A 14,441-nucleotide genomic window follows, 5' to 3' on the forward strand; every position below is an offset into this window, starting at 1 on the left:
AAAATGCAAAAAAACCGCAATCACTTCTTCAAGATCTTGGTCTCACAAACAAGTAAATTTGTACTAGTGTTATTTTTCATGACAATATACACTCTTCTATACAAAACTTACCATGGTTGTGATTATTTTTCCTATACTAACCTTTACACATTAAGTTCCAAGAGAACAACTATTGCCCCCCCCACTTTTAATCTTCAGCTAACTTAACATCAGAGTCATATGTAAACACATAGTAGTGAGTGTGAAGACTAACCAAAAACGCAAAGACAGAGTTCATAATCAGAAAATGTATCCAAGAACCACAAACAACATGTCCTTTCTATGGCAAGCAAAAGACAAAACACCAAAAACATAACCAAAGAAAGAGACTTAAAGATGAGTCTAAAGAGGCCATGTGGGACCTGTTCAGACAAAGTCCCAGTTGTGATGCTGAGCCTGATGATAAAGAAGCCAAAGAGGATGTAGTTATCTGTATTACAGATGGCTGGTTGGGAAAATGAACTGGTATGTCGTTCTAAAGTCAAGTCCCTTTCCTTAGAAATCTTTTTTTTTTTTAAATATTTATTTATTATGTATACAATATTCTGTCTGTGTGTATGCTCGAAGGCCAGAAGAGGGCACCAGACCCCATTACAGATGGTTGTGAGCCACCATGTGGTTGCTGGAAATTGAACTCAGGACCTTTGGAAGAGCAGGCAATGCTTTTAACCTCTGAGCCATCTCTCCAGCCCCCTTCCTTAGAAATCTTTAGCTGGGTAGATGATTGGTAATAGAGATTATAGTTCAAGCCTCCCTTGCAACTTCCAGGGAGGAAGGCATATCCTGCATCAGCAAACTGATCTATTCTGTTCCTTAAAAGGTTTATGTGAGGGGCGGTGGTGGCGCACGCCTGTAATCCCAGCACTCGGGAGGCAGAGGCAGGCGGATCTCTGTGAGTTCGAGACCAGCCTGGTCTACAAGAGCTAGTTCCAGGACAGACTCCAAAACCACAGAGAAACCTTGTCTCGAAAAAACCAAAAAAAAAAAAAAAAAAAAAAAAAAAAAAAAAAAAAAAAAAAAGTTTATGTGATGAAAGCTTCACCTTAGGTCACAAGAATGAGCGTGATAGCCCATCAGAAAACTGTGAAGCAGCCTAGGTCTCAGACCACAGGCTTTGGATTAGGTTTTTTATTTAAAAGAAATAAAAACATGGTAAGCTGCTGTTCCTGACTCTTTGCTATCATTACCTGAGCTAATCACATCTGGACTCCCAACAAAAGGCTGTTAAGAGGCAGCTTCGGCCATCTGTATCGTGTACTGATGAAAGTTAAATTAAGCTGCGAATAAAAAGAATTCAAGTGTTTAAGAAATATTTACACGGGACTAGAGGGCCTACAAATTCAAAGAATAAAATGCTGTAGATGACTTTCAGGTGATGATTATCGTACAGTGTTAGAAGATACTGTCCATTAAGTTTTGGGTTAAAAAACAAAAAGCAAAACACTCCTAGCATTCCGGAAGCAAACATGGTGTTGTGTAGTAATTTCTTCCCAGACCAAATACTACATCTTGGAGGGAAGTTTCTTAAGAAAAAGCAAAGAGGTGAAGTAGTATACCCTGCAGGGAAGCTCCTACAAATCAGGAAGTAAACAACTCAAAAGTTTTAAAAGTTCCTGAATCTGACCAAAGGCACTAGACCCCTCCCTCTCCAAGCTTATGTACACAGCATGGACTGCTGACAGACACTCTCAAACAAGCTGCCTGCCAAGTATGCAGGATGCCCCAGGTTCTAGCTTTTGTGAGCTGTCAGCCATGCTGGGCTGGCTTCTCGTAATATGCTGTCCTGCTGTCATTTCTGGTCCTGTAAGTAACCCATTATGCACACTCCAGGGAGGAATAATCCCAATAAATCATTAACTCAACAAGTTGGACTAAGGAGGTATCCTTACTTTGGTCTGTGGTCAATTTTCTGTCTTGAGTGAGTTTACACCTTTGGGGTCCAAAACCAGCCTAGGCAATATAGTGACAGCCTAACAACAGAAATACTTCAAACTCTAAATTATTGGCAAAAAACTACAACTGCAAATTCAATTCTCTATCATTCAATAAAACAAAATTTCTCTTGGTTTTTCTCTTAATAATAGCTTGAACATGAAGGAAGCTAAAAGTTATGCACTAGTTACTTTGATGAGGATACAATGTAAGTTATAAAAACATGGACTCTGTCTTCATGAGGTACAAACTATTAAAAAGTGTCACACACTCAATGCACAAAGAACTATGGGAGCTGAAATCTGGGAAGACTTTTTTAAGGAAATGGCAATTGGATTAGAAAGTTTAGTAGGTAAAATATTGACTTCTCTTCTGCATCATGAACCTGGAAGCAACAAGTACAAAGGCCCTTAGAACAGTACATGAAAGGACCGTGGAAATGAAGGCCAGTGTGGCTGGAGTACAGAAAAAGTGAAATATGGCTCAAGTCAACTCAACAAATAGGGTTGATAGTACTTTAAAGTTAAGAAAAAGTTAGAGGTAGGATGGGATTATACAAGGCCCTCTAAATCATGACTAGAACTCTAGGTTTTGGGTAGAGCACTTGCATGGCATGTACAACGCCCTGGTTTCGATCACCAGCACTGAAGAAATTCTAGTTTCTATAAGAATGGTTTTAAGCATGTTTGTTTCCTGGTTAATGATAGGTTAGAAGGGGTGCAAAAGTAGCCATAGGGAAAAGCAGCATTGTAACTCTAATACTGGAAGATCACAGTGAAGATGGGGAAAAACAGAATCCAGGAATATTTAGAAATATAAAGTGAGATTTGGCAACTGAGTGGAAGATGAGAAAGAAGGATGTGCTAGGTTTCTAGCTTCTACAACTAGGTGAATGCCAGGAATAAGAGGAAAGTTTATAAGAAAACAATTAGGTTTGACTTGTTCTTGCAATACATAAGTGAAGATACCAAGTAGCTTGAAGACCTGGGATTCAACAGTACCTAAAACCCGAAGTGGGGGAATGAAACCATTGAGAAAAATTTGAGAGAAAGAGTGACCTAGAGAAGACTATGAAGAAGGTGAGCACACTATGAAGGTTAAGACACCATGGTTAGCCTGGCGGTGGTGGCGCACGCCTTTAATCCCAGCACTCGGGAGGCAGAGGCAGGCGGATCTCTGTGAGTTCAAGACCAGCCTGGTCTACAAGAGCTAGTTCCAGAACAGGCTCCAAAACCACGGAGAAACCCTGACTCGAAAAACAAAAAAAACAAAAAAACAACAACAACAACAAAAAAAAAGACACCATGGTTAAAGAGGTAGGAGGAACACATAAGAGTGGAATTAAGGCACTGATGGAACATCAACAAAAAAGTATAAAATAACAACAAATGCCACTGAGAGCTAAAATAAGTAGGGGACCAGGAAATAACCAAAGGATTTAGAGATACAAGGTTATCACCCAAGTGATCTTGGTAAGTACTCTTTCAATGGAGTAAGGGCTACAGAACTCACAATGCGCTAGCCTGAGGAATGGGAGTGGAGAATGATTTGCAAGGCGGACACAACTGTGTCTGATATAGCTGTCAAGTGGTAAAAATAGGATGGTAGCCCAATGGGAAGTAGATGTAAGGGTTTGTTTAAACAGTGGAGTCCTTACCATATTTAGAAACTGACAAGAACAAGCAAGAGGAAGTTGGAAGCATTCAAGAAGGAAATAACTAAGACTCAAAGTCCAAGAATGGTCACTGGCATTACATAAGAGGGCTTCTCCCTACATAGAAGGGAATGATGCAAATGGGCTAGTCAGCAGTAGGATAGTAGAGATTACCTATAGATAGCTTTGCTTTCCTCATGGAGAAATAATATGGCCTAGAAAAAGAAAACAGGGTTATGAAGGTTAGAAATAGTGACTTAAAATAGTTACTTTGGGGAACAACAAAGAACTGAAAATCACTGAGTGTGGTGCTGTGTGCCTTTAATCCCAGCACTTGAGAGGCAGAGAGAGGAGGAGCTCTGAAGTCCCAGCCAGGGCTAACGAATGAAACCCTGCTCAAACAACTATAACACACACACACACACACACACACACACACACACACACGCGCGCGCGCATGCACACAACCATCAATGAGATTGTGAGGGCTGAGATTCCATTTGAACTTAACCATGAATTCAAAGTGGCATAAATCTGTTCTGTGGTGATCTCCTTGAGTAGCATTTAGCTGTTCAAAAGCAGAAACAAATGTTTCATAAGGAGGCAGTGCACAAAAAAGTTCAGCTTATAGCAAGAAAATCACTGGTGTTTAAGCTGGCTACAGATTTAAAAGCAAACGCTAGTGAGAAAAAAAAACAGTATGAAAGCTACATTAAAAATCAAAGGACAGTAGGGACAATGACTTACTAAACCAAGCGGAAAGAATATGATCAGTGAATAAAATTTAAGAAATAGTGCTCCGTTGTTTGATTTATTAATAGTATTCTCAAGATCGAGTGGTTTAGAATGATGGCAATATCTAAGACACAACTAAATGAAGAGCTAAGACAGAACTGGTGAATGGACTGTTTGTATAAACATTAAATCATTACCTGGGGGAGGAGCTATAGAGTTAGTGAGAATAGTAAAGCAGTGAGAGGACTCATGGGTAAACAATCTTAAAGCCAGAGGACTGGGCCAAGGAACACACGGGGAAGCTCTAAAGTCACGACAGGACCACGACCTCTGTCTCCAATGTGTGTGATGTGGTCAGGCGCTATCAAAAGAACTCTTGGGCTGGAGACATAGGTCAACGGTAGAGCACTTTCTTAGCATGTAGGAAACCCTGACCTCCCATAATACCCTGCCAAGATCCCCCACAAAAACAACAACAAAACTATTCTTGTATACCGTGCCCAATAGTACTGCCTTGTTGTTCTCACTATACCAATGGCCATCACTTTATGACAAGACCTGAAAGGACCAACTATAAGTGGAACCATAGGAGTGGGTTTTCTCCTAAGTGTCGAAGGGAAGAAACTGGAGATTGAAGGTAGAAAAGGACCGACAGCAGATGGAGGCACATTTGTCGCTGCACTGAAGGCAGAATATGCAAATATAATACTGAACGAGCTCTGTAGGTTGAGTGTGGGGAAAACACGTGTGATCCCAACACTTGGGAAGTAAAGGCCAGAAGGATTTGAACTCAAGGTGTGAGACTGCATAGTGAGACCATCTTAAAAAACAAAGCAAAACAAACAAAAAAAAAAAAACAAAGTTCAGGTAGTTCGAAGAGAGTGAGTGGGTTTCCTGGTCTTTTCCTAGCAATCCCTAACCACGTGATATGGGAAGAAAGGACGCAAAGACAACTCACAGGGCGTGTTTATTGAAAGGATACATACAATGCTGATGTAGAAGAGCTCTCCCAGCAGCAGTACAATATCCTGGGTTTCTACATTCCTGTCTTTGGGAATTAAGACGTTCACAAGCTGCTTTACTTACATTTATACTGTCAAGGAGTGAATTTTATCCAGTAGACATGAGGAAGTGCCTCATCAGCAATTTTTATCTTCCTAAAGAATTATCTAGCAACCAGTTGTAGCCCATGTCTGTAATCCTAGTACCTGGGAGGCCGAGACAGGAGGACCACAAGTTTAAGGCCAATGGACCCCACGGCAAAATCACCTAAAATGAAAAGCAAAAAACAAAAACACAGAGACACACTAGAATCTGTTTTCAAAGAACTGTATAAGACAGAACTCTCATACATTCTGGGTTCTTCTTTACCTGTTAGATGGAAATAATACGTCCTAGGTTTGCAATAAAATGAATAAATAAGATAAATTTATACAACATACTCAACAGACATGATTTTGAGAAGCAGCCCATTGTAGTTACTGTCTCAGCTGCACTTTATTGATAGGGGCTTGATACACAGCAGACTGCCTTCAAACTCATTTCTCAATCTGTTAATCAGTGGGCTTATAGGCATGCATAATAAGGCCTGGAGAAAGAGCTGCATTTTAACATAGAGTTGACTAAATATTTCAAATTTTTTGGCTGGCCAGCACTAGGGAGGTTAAGGCAGGAAGATCAGGAGTTCAAGGTCATCTTTAGTTATTGTGATTTCCAGGTTAGTTTTGAGACCCTATCTCAAAAATAAAAAGCATATTTCTGACCTCTAGGTGGGGGAAAATTTACTTTGTGAATGGTTGATTTTGGCTGGGAATTTAAGTTTGAATCCCTCTGTGAAACGTGAAAGCTGGCCACCTGTTGCCATACTTGAAGGGATGGGATGGGATTAAGGAAAGCAGCCAAGAGGAAATGGATAGTTTAAGCTGTTAGAGTTTCTACCTGACCTGCACAGCCCTTGAGTGTAAGCCCCAGTAAAACAAAAACAAACACAGACCCCATACTGTTGCTTGCCCTGCATCCTCTCATTATCCTTGAAGCCCACATGGTGGTATTTGCCACATCCTACTTCCTTCCCTATCCCCATACTAGGGATGATGTCATGGAAAAGGCAGGGCCAGGAAAGGAGGTATCCTCCTGTACACAGATGTGAACCCCACGATGCCTCAAAGGGAGGGGGCAGTAATGAAACTAGAAAAGCTGGCATCAGTTACAAGAGAAGTATGTAAGGTGGAAAGTAGAGAGCTGGAATTGGGAGATTCTGGGCAATCAGTGAAACAGTAAGGATGCATTAGGGGGTCGCACAGATTTTATCTAACCACCCCCTCTACCAGCATCTACCTTTCCCTTAGGTTTCTTTTCTTGAAATCTGACTAGTGCAGTCCTCTTGACTTGCCCTAAAGATGAGAAGAAAGCCCCCCCCTTTTTTTGTTTAAAGTATTTATTACTGATTTCACAAAGATAGGAAATATTAAGATGGTACACTGGGGAAATGACTGAAATTCTGGACAATTTCCTTAAATCTTAAAGGCTTGTCTTTGCTCTGCTTTCACTGATCTCCTAAGAATTGGTGGCTGACGCCTATTGCGGTACTGTTTTCTTCCTCCTTTTGTTGTTTTATATTGCCCCTTCTTCCCCTAGATCTAGTACAATTTTTTTTTGTATGACAGTTCAGATGAAACTAGTTATTAGACAATATATATTCAGGCCGTTAAGTTAGACTCAAGCACAGCCACTGAGAACTCTCCTTTTGGAACCAATTTCCTGTTGCAATGACCAACCTTAAAAGTACCTGCGCTTCTCCTGGAAATTTGGGAATGCTTAGTTTGTCCTTCTACCTAACTAAGGCAATTTCTCAACTGCCAGGGCTGAGTGCAGTAGATAGACACTAAATGACAGAATACAGGTCAATACCAATAAATGGACAAAAAAGTTCCTGCCCAGAAAATAAACCAGAGTAAAAACTCGGTTTATTGGCTCCAAGAAAAGGAGCAATAATGTCCAGCTTTCAGGCTCAATCTCTGTACAAATTTCGTCAAGACCAAGGTTCACGGAGGCGCCTATCCAAGCACCTTGTTTCCTGGGCCAGGGGATGGCTAGCTGCCTGCTGCCGAGTCTCTGGGCTGCTCTGCAGGGCCTGACACGGCCGAGGCAGCCTCGTAGTCCGCGATGCGGCGCTGGACAAGGGCGGGCATAAGTTGCATATAAGCGGCCATGAGGCGGTGGTTGGAATGGATGAGCTTCCCGGCACAGCTGTGCAGACAGGCCTCCTGGAAGGAAGACGGATGTAAGCAGAGACCAAAACGGGTCGTGTCATGCCTGCCTCCTTCCCTCCAGGTCCCCCCAGCCTACGGGTGAGGTCGTGGAAGAGCGAGGTTCAAACGGAGAGGAAGGGGGTGTGTGTCACGTCAATTATTGTCAACTCTAGGGGCCCGTCAGTCCCCACCTCCTCAGCGTCCAGAGCTCGGTGGTGCAGGCTGGGCACACAGCGCTGGAAGCACAGTTCGGTCATCCGATTGTAGACCAACAGGAAGTCTCGCAACTGAGAGAAAAGCGGATGAAGACTTCACCACTCCTGAGCTTCCCAGGGTGCGCAAGGAAGCCTGTACCCAAGGAAACGAACGGCATGCCTAGCCCCGAGAATAACTTAGCTCTTACTCACGTTTCTTAGCTGCTGCTGCTCCATCACGCTCAGGGCGCGTGGCCCACGTTACTTCCGCCCTGGGGGCGCGGAGCCGCCCCGGAAGTAAATTCTCTCTAGTAGCCAGGAGTTGGGAGGTGTGGCCCCAGTATCGCCCTGCCCATGAATACTAACGTCACCTCCGCCCTTTTTCTCTGCGACGTGGCCGGCTTCTTCTGCCCAGAGACCACGTCACTTCCGCCGAATCTCTGACCTGCTGCTAAGATCGCGACGAGAAACTGGAACCAGAGGTCCCCGTGCGCGGTCCGGGCCTCGCGCCCTGAGGGTAAGAGTGGCCCGGCCCAGGTGAGAAGGACATACTTGTACGAAGGGAAGTTGAATGCACGAAGCTGTGCTGAGGGCAAAATGTCCTGAGCCCTTGGCAAAGATGAGGACACACCTGATGTCCAGGTGTGTGGGGGGGGTGGCGGGGACCTCTCACATCTGGGAGGCATAAACTGAATTTGGAAGGGACTGCCTGTGTCCTGGGAAAGAGAGGCTTTTACCTGACACAAGGAACACACCAACTGCTTCAACTAAGGCCTGGTGGGGAGGGCCTGAGGGAGGCAGGTGCAGGAGGTGGAGAAAGGAGAGACCGTCTGAAGGAAGAGAGGAAGGAACACCAAAGGATGGGAAAGCCCAGGGATCTCAGAGCGTGCTTGAGTGACAAGTGAGCTTCTGAGCCTAGGAAAGGGTTTTGCCTCCTGGTAAACATGCCTATGCATGGTTAAGTTCCCAGAGAGCACAGACGTTCTCTCTGGTCCTCCCTGCTGCAATACCATTGCCTCTGTATCTCACACGTAGTGGGCACTTGCTAAATGTTTGTTGAGTGACTGGATGCATGCGTGGTTACTAAAGGTGAGGTTGTGGGTTGTGAGAAGACACCCGAACCCTGAGGCTTTGGTATGCATGCATCTCTAGAAATAATGTACTTGGAAGAAAAGAAATACACACACTCAAGGAAAGAAGTGGTGACTGATGCCCAGGGACACTCAAGCCATACGACAATCTCTGACACCTCTGAGAACACAAGAAAAGCCTCCTTGTTCTGGAGTGTTGGCCATTTTCCAAGATTGTCTGTGTTGGGCTTTACAGCGTGCTGGGGTGGAGACCTTGACTCCAGTCCCTTCCCTAGCCATGACGGACGGGATCCTAGGGAAGGCTGCCACAATGGAGATCCCCATCCATGGAAATGGTGAAGCTGGGCAGCTTCCTGAAGACGATGGGCTGGAGCAGGTACTTCTGTTTGAGTCTTCTACTTCTTTGAATTCAGCAAACTCCTAAATGTTTCTCTTTCCCCATCCCAGTAGCCTTCATTTAGTTAACCCACTTTATACTTTACAAATCTTCGTTATGATTCTATACAGACTTTATAACTGTGTGCTGTCTCCAGCCCCAAAATGTTTCAGCCATTCCCATCTTCTCTGACCCATAGGACCTCCAGCAGGTGATGGTGTCTGGACCCAACCTCAATGAAACTAGCATTGTGTCTGGTGGCTATGGGGGCTCTGGTGATGGACTCATCCCCACAGGTATGAATGATAAGAGACAAGAAGCTTGAGTGGGAGGGAGACTAGGACAGTCTGGAGGCACATAGGACACACAGGAAAGCTTGAATCATGTACTGGAGAATTGACAATCCCAGACCAGCTCTTAAAGTTGGTCATCTGCTTCCCACTTACCACTTAGTCTCATTTGTCTTTCCTTCTCCGGTGCCACCACCTGAGCCGAATTAAGCCCTTAGGTCACAGGAGCTCCCGAGCTCAAGGCCAATTTGTAAGCTGCTCCGAGTTTTCTTTTAGACTTCTACTGGCTAGACTTCTACTTGGAAATACAAACCAAGTTCCCTGGTTTCAGTTCCACTCATTGTATTTGCTTCTGTCTCCTCTTCCCTGTCTACCAGCAACACTCCTACCCTATCCCAAGAATGCCAGCTATACACATTGAGATGAGCTGGTTGTCGGGGCATGAGTCCTTCTTCCCCCTGTGAGCAGAAGCGTGCAGGTGTTTAGTCTTTCCCCCTTCAGAGAGGTCACTTCATGTGCTGGGAGGAAAGGAAGTGAGATCACAGAAGTATCTGGTTGTATGTGAGAGAAGCTGTTGTCAGAGAACTTGGTTCTTTAGGGTCTGGCCGCCATCCGTCTCATAGCACCTCACCTTCTGGCCCTGGTGATGAGGTGGCCCGGGGCATCGCTGGAGAGAAGTTTGACATCGTCAAGAAATGGGGCATCAACACATATAAGGTAAGATTCAGGTGCCTCTTTCCAGAAACTCCCCATGGGTACCTTTTCCTTGTCCCCAGATCTTACTACAGATCTTTGCTATGACTAAGAGAATGGGGGTGCTGGAGTAGTTATTTGTTGGTGTTGGGGTGTTTAGATTTCTGACCTCCCACCCACTTCCCAATCAGTGCACAAAGCAGCTGTTATCAGAGAGATTTGGCCGAGGCTCCCGGACTGTGGACCTGGAGCTGGAGCTGCAGATTGAGCTGCTGCGTGAGACGAAGCGCAAGTATGAAAGTGTCCTGCAGCTGGGCCGGGCACTGACAGCCCACCTCTACAGCCTGTTGCAGACCCAGCATGCACTAGGTGATGCCTTTGCTGACCTCAGCCAGAAGTCCCCAGAGCTTCAGGTACCTCAGCCAAAACAAAGAGGGTGGGGGTCCTGGGCCCTGGCCCTTCCAGGCAGGCATTCCTCAGCCTCCCTCCCTCCCTCCCTCCTGCAGCCCCCAGGGAGAATCCCTCTGGGGTGTGCCCAGTCCTGCCCCCAGCATCACTCACATATGGAGGCAGCCTAAGGGTTTGTACAGAGGTCCAAAAGTTGGAGGGGTTGTGGGAGAGGGCGCACTGGTGCCTCACAAGTAACCCTTCTCCATATCATCAAGAATGCCTTTGGTGCTTGGCCTAATCGGAGTCCCTCCCCTGCCTGCTGCACTAGCTTTCCCTGTTCCTGTCTTGTAAACTTACCTAAGAACTCTGCCTCTACATTCCTACCCCAGGCATCCCCAGGGTGACCCTACTAACTTTGTGGCTAAGAGAGCCTTGCTAGAGGCAGTCTGGTTGTTTTATTTTTGATGGCTGTTTCTTCTTTGGGACGGAGGGAAATGAAGGGCTCTACGGCTCGGATCAGGTAAGGGCTGTTACTCAAGGCCTGTGCCTCCCTTCTGCCCTTAGGAGGAATTTGGCTATAATGCAGAGACGCAAAAGCTGCTGTGCAAGAATGGGGAGACGCTGCTAGGGGCTGTGAACTTCTTTGTCTCTAGCATCAACACACTGGTCACCAAGACCATGGAAGACACACTCATGACTGTCAAACAGTATGAGGCTGCCAGGTGTGGGCTCTGACAGGGCGCAAGGTTTGGGAAGTTGGCTGGCATGGGTGAGAATCTGAACATCTAGGGGCATACAAATTCAGGAAGGAAAGGAGTTACGTGTGTGGGTGAAGAGGTGGAGACTGGCCTTTTTCACCCCCTCCCCAGGCTGGAATATGATGCCTACCGGACAGACTTAGAAGAGCTCAGCCTAGGCCCCCGGGATGCAGGGACACGTGGTCGACTTGAGAGTGCCCAGGCCACTTTCCAGACCCATCGGGACAAATATGAGAAGCTGCGGGGAGATGTGGCCATCAAGCTCAAGTTCCTGGAAGAAAACAAGGTGCTGCCCTACTCCCTTGGTCCTAAATCACCTTCCCATCTGACAGTAGTACCCTTCCCTTTGGACCCCCCTGATTGTTGTGTGGGGAGACGCTGCTGGCTAGGGAGTGGGTTCCCCTGCCCCTTGATACTTGAGCCCTTTCAGGTCACCTTCTGATCTCTGGCCTTTTTTGTTGTTGTTTTGAGGATCTGGCTACTAGTCCTAGGAACACACCTGAAAAAAATTGCCCCCTCAGCTGGGGTTCCAGAACCCTAGACCCAACAAATTGAGACAGGTTTCTTTCTTCATATTGCCCCTTCTATTTTGACTTCTTGGAAAGTCCCCACCCCCAAAGCACTGTCAGAGCAGAGTCCATATGCCCTGGTCAGTGCCTGGGCTTAGGCGCAGCCCCTCAAGAAGGGTGCCTGAGTCCAGCCTTAGCTGACCCTGCTGGGCCCCCAGATCAAGGTGATGCACAAACAGCTGCTGCTCTTCCACAATGCGGTGTCCGCCTACTTTGCTGGGAACCAGAAACAACTGGAGCAGACCCTGCAGCAGTTCAACATCAAGCTGCGGCCTCCAGGAGCTGAGAAGCCTTCCTGGCTAGAGGAGCAGTGAGCGACTCCCAGCCCAACTTGGCTTAACAAGAAGGACACTGGACGGGGCAGCCCCAGGGTGCAGGAGATTGGACACGGGATGTCCTTTGTCACTTACTTTCTGGCTTGGGCTCCCCTTTCCTGGATGGGGTCTGACACCAGTTTTGCCCGTCCTGCTGTGGTCTGAAGAGGGCCTGTAGGCCCAGAAGCTGCTGCCCTGTCCTTTATCTTCCCAGCCACTGGGCTTCATTCCCAGATCTTTCCTTTCACTCCACAGCCAAAGGCTATGACAAAACACTCCCAGGTCAATGGCATCACTCCTCTGGCCTATCCCCAGCTCTTGGGATGTGGCCCCCCACCAAAGACAGGACCTCAAAAGGCTCTGTCAGCCAATGGCAGCTCTTGTTGGGCTCCCCTGGGCCAATAGTGTTGCCTCCAGTACCCTTTGTCCCTCCTCAGTATGTGTCCATTGCAGAGAAGGGAACTGGGACCAAAGGGGTGGGGAAAATGGGGAGCCCCATTAATGGCCCTGCATCTGAATGGGCCCTCCCCTCATCTGCCCACCCAGTTGAATTGTGCTTAGAGCCCAGGAAGTCTGGGTTCTAGCACTAGGAATAAACCTTTCATAAAAGCAGGCCCAGTGAGGTCAATTTGTGGGGGACTAGCAAGAGGGTGGATTGGTAAGAAATGCCCAGTAATCATGCATTCAATTCTTAGGAATTCAGAAGAGCTGTGGCCAAGTTTCAGAAGCTGCTGAAGGCCTGATCCCCTTCAGTCCTAGTTAGAGCCAAAGCTTTTTTTCCTCTTCCCCCTTAGCATCAAGACAGCTATGGGTTTGAAGAGCATAGGGTCCATGATGGTTATCATGCATTAAATCATACAGCTGTTTACTGAGTGCTTTTATTTGCCAGGCACTGCAATCGACCCTGGGGAAACATCAGTGAATAAAACCCGGTCCCTGCTCACAGTGCTTAAGGCCAAATGGGGGATAGAGACAAGTAACCAGGCAACTACAATACAATGAGAAGTGCTAGGATACGGGATGCAGTGGGAGCACCTGATAAGGGGCATCTAGCTTAGACCGGGGTAGGGATGGTGATGCCAGTTTAAAAACAGTTCTGAAAAGAAGCTAATAGACCAGACAGAAGGGCCAATGTACTTGAAGTCTAAAATGAAAAATTAAGTGGGTGTGACAAGAGGTAGGACTTCTGATCTTTGGGGAAAGGGAACTAAGAAACTTCTCAATCAGAGATTTGACAGCCTAGAAAAAGCCTAGGGTTGAGAAAATAGACTTTCTGGGTTACTGGGTAGCCTAGTGGCCCTCGCTTGACTCTAGCATGAACCCTGCCTGAGCTCCATCACAAGCAGTGAGCAGTTGCTTGCAGAGGTAAAGGCAGTTTCATCATCCTGCTGCACCTGCACCCCTCCCGTTGAAGTCAAACCTGAACTTTATGTGGAAAGTCACCAGAACACCGCAGCAACACTTTAGTCAGGGCTCAGGTGCCACCCATTGTCAGCCCCAAAGACAACTGCAGACTTTCAGCATTCCCTCGTCTCGGGAGGGTGGAGAAAGGAGCCAGCCCAGTCAGCAGGTTCTCCTAGAACAGGGCACACTCCTGTCTGGAAGAGTCACTGGGACTGCAACCCCGAGTCAGGCTTCCTGGGTTTTGGTTAGACTGTAGTAGTCGGCTGTCTGCCTTGATTATTGAGGTGCTGGTCCTCATATTAGCCCCTACATCGTGGGCCAATGGGGATTTTTCGTTGTAAGGGCACTGTGTCTCCAGATAGTTAAAGACAGAACCTGAAAACAGAGCCCAAAACTGGTTCCACCATTTTCTAGCTGATTAGGATTAACGCCTGGGGAACGAACGCTCCTCTCCGTTGTAAAGCAGCTAATAAAAGCAGCTACCTATTAAGATTATGCGTATTAAATGAGATAATGTATGTAAAGTGATTAGCTCTGTCTGGCACGTAATAAACACTCAGTCCCTGTTAATGTACAGTTTTTATTGTAGTCTACCAAGGCCGGTTTTTCATAATGCAATGATTCTGAGAATTGCTCTGGGTCTTTGGTGTGAGGAAGGAGTCGCTGAACGGTCTAAACCAAATTTCCTCATGAGGGGGCTCCTTAGGCACCTAGAACCGAATGAAAGCTCCCAGTTAGCCCTCAAACCCCT

The 14,441-nt window shown here is 46.4% G+C and overlaps 2 protein-coding genes across 7 annotated transcripts; one reads left to right on the forward strand and one right to left on the reverse strand.

Moving 5' to 3' along the window:
- Positions 1-5,308: 5,308 nt before the first annotated feature.
- Positions 5,309-8,108, reverse strand: Timm10b (translocase of inner mitochondrial membrane 10B). 3 transcript variants are annotated; one of them, XM_041666365.1, is made up of 4 exons: positions 8,019-8,108; positions 7,803-7,898; positions 7,429-7,626; positions 5,309-5,629 (listed from the first exon to the last, which is right to left on the reverse strand). In XM_041666365.1, the coding sequence occupies exons 1-3, from the start codon at positions 8,040-8,042 to the stop codon at positions 7,453-7,455; spliced, it is 294 nt and encodes a 97-aa protein (XP_041522299.1). In that variant the 5' UTR covers positions 8,043-8,108; the 3' UTR covers positions 5,309-5,629; positions 7,429-7,452. The 3 variants fall into 3 exon arrangements, with proteins under 3 accessions (XP_041522299.1, XP_041522298.1, XP_041522300.1); XM_041666364.1 differs by having other exon boundaries at positions 5,309-7,626; XM_041666366.1 differs by lacking the exon at positions 7,803-7,898 and having other exon boundaries at positions 5,309-7,626; positions 8,019-8,088.
- Positions 8,109-8,227: 119 nt separating this feature from the next.
- On the forward strand, positions 8,228-12,936 carry Arfip2 (ADP ribosylation factor interacting protein 2). Of its 4 annotated transcripts, none has more exons than XM_041666169.1 (8): positions 8,228-8,342; positions 9,132-9,272; positions 9,472-9,568; positions 10,161-10,279; positions 10,447-10,668; positions 11,210-11,367; positions 11,515-11,689; positions 12,131-12,936. In XM_041666169.1, the coding sequence occupies exons 2-8, from the start codon at positions 9,174-9,176 to the stop codon at positions 12,284-12,286; spliced, it is 1,026 nt and encodes a 341-aa protein (XP_041522103.1). In that variant the 5' UTR covers positions 8,228-8,342; positions 9,132-9,173; the 3' UTR covers positions 12,287-12,936. The 4 variants fall into 4 exon arrangements, with proteins under 4 accessions (XP_041522103.1, XP_041522104.1, XP_041522105.1 ...); XM_041666170.1 differs by having other exon boundaries at positions 8,234-8,322; XM_041666171.1 differs by having other exon boundaries at positions 8,318-8,447.
- The last annotated feature ends 1,505 nt before the right edge of the window (positions 12,937-14,441 follow it).

Source organism: Microtus oregoni, unplaced genomic scaffold, assembly GCF_018167655.1.
Source record: "Microtus oregoni isolate MIOR12 unplaced genomic scaffold, Mior012 000016F_ref0000370, whole genome shotgun sequence".
Taxonomy (NCBI): domain Eukaryota; kingdom Metazoa; phylum Chordata; class Mammalia; order Rodentia; family Cricetidae; genus Microtus; species Microtus oregoni.

What these genes read in the sequence shown, in the direction of transcription:
- Timm10b (XM_041666365.1), bottom strand. Translation starts at nt 8,042, where the DNA reads ATGGAGCAGCAGCAGCTAAGAAAC. An exon ending in AGCAGCAGCAGCTAAGAAAC is followed by an intron (nt 7,899 to 8,018) that starts GTGAGTAAGAGC and finishes CTTTTCTCTCAG; the next exon opens with TTGCGAGACTTCCTGTTGGT. An exon ending in GAGCTCTGGACGCTGAGGAG is followed by an intron (nt 7,627 to 7,802) that starts GTGGGGACTGAC and finishes TCTTCCTTCCAG; the next exon opens with GAGGCCTGTCTGCACAGCTG.
- Arfip2 (XM_041666169.1), top strand. Translation starts at nt 9,174, where the DNA reads ATGACGGACGGGATCCTAGGGAAGGCTGCCACAATGGAGATCCCCATC. An exon ending in AGAAGTCCCCAGAGCTTCAG is followed by an intron (nt 10,669 to 11,209) that starts GTACCTCAGCCA and finishes TTCTGCCCTTAG; the next exon opens with GAGGAATTTGGCTATAATGC. An exon ending in AAACAGTATGAGGCTGCCAG is followed by an intron (nt 11,368 to 11,514) that starts GTGTGGGCTCTG and finishes CCCCCTCCCCAG; the next exon opens with GCTGGAATATGATGCCTACC.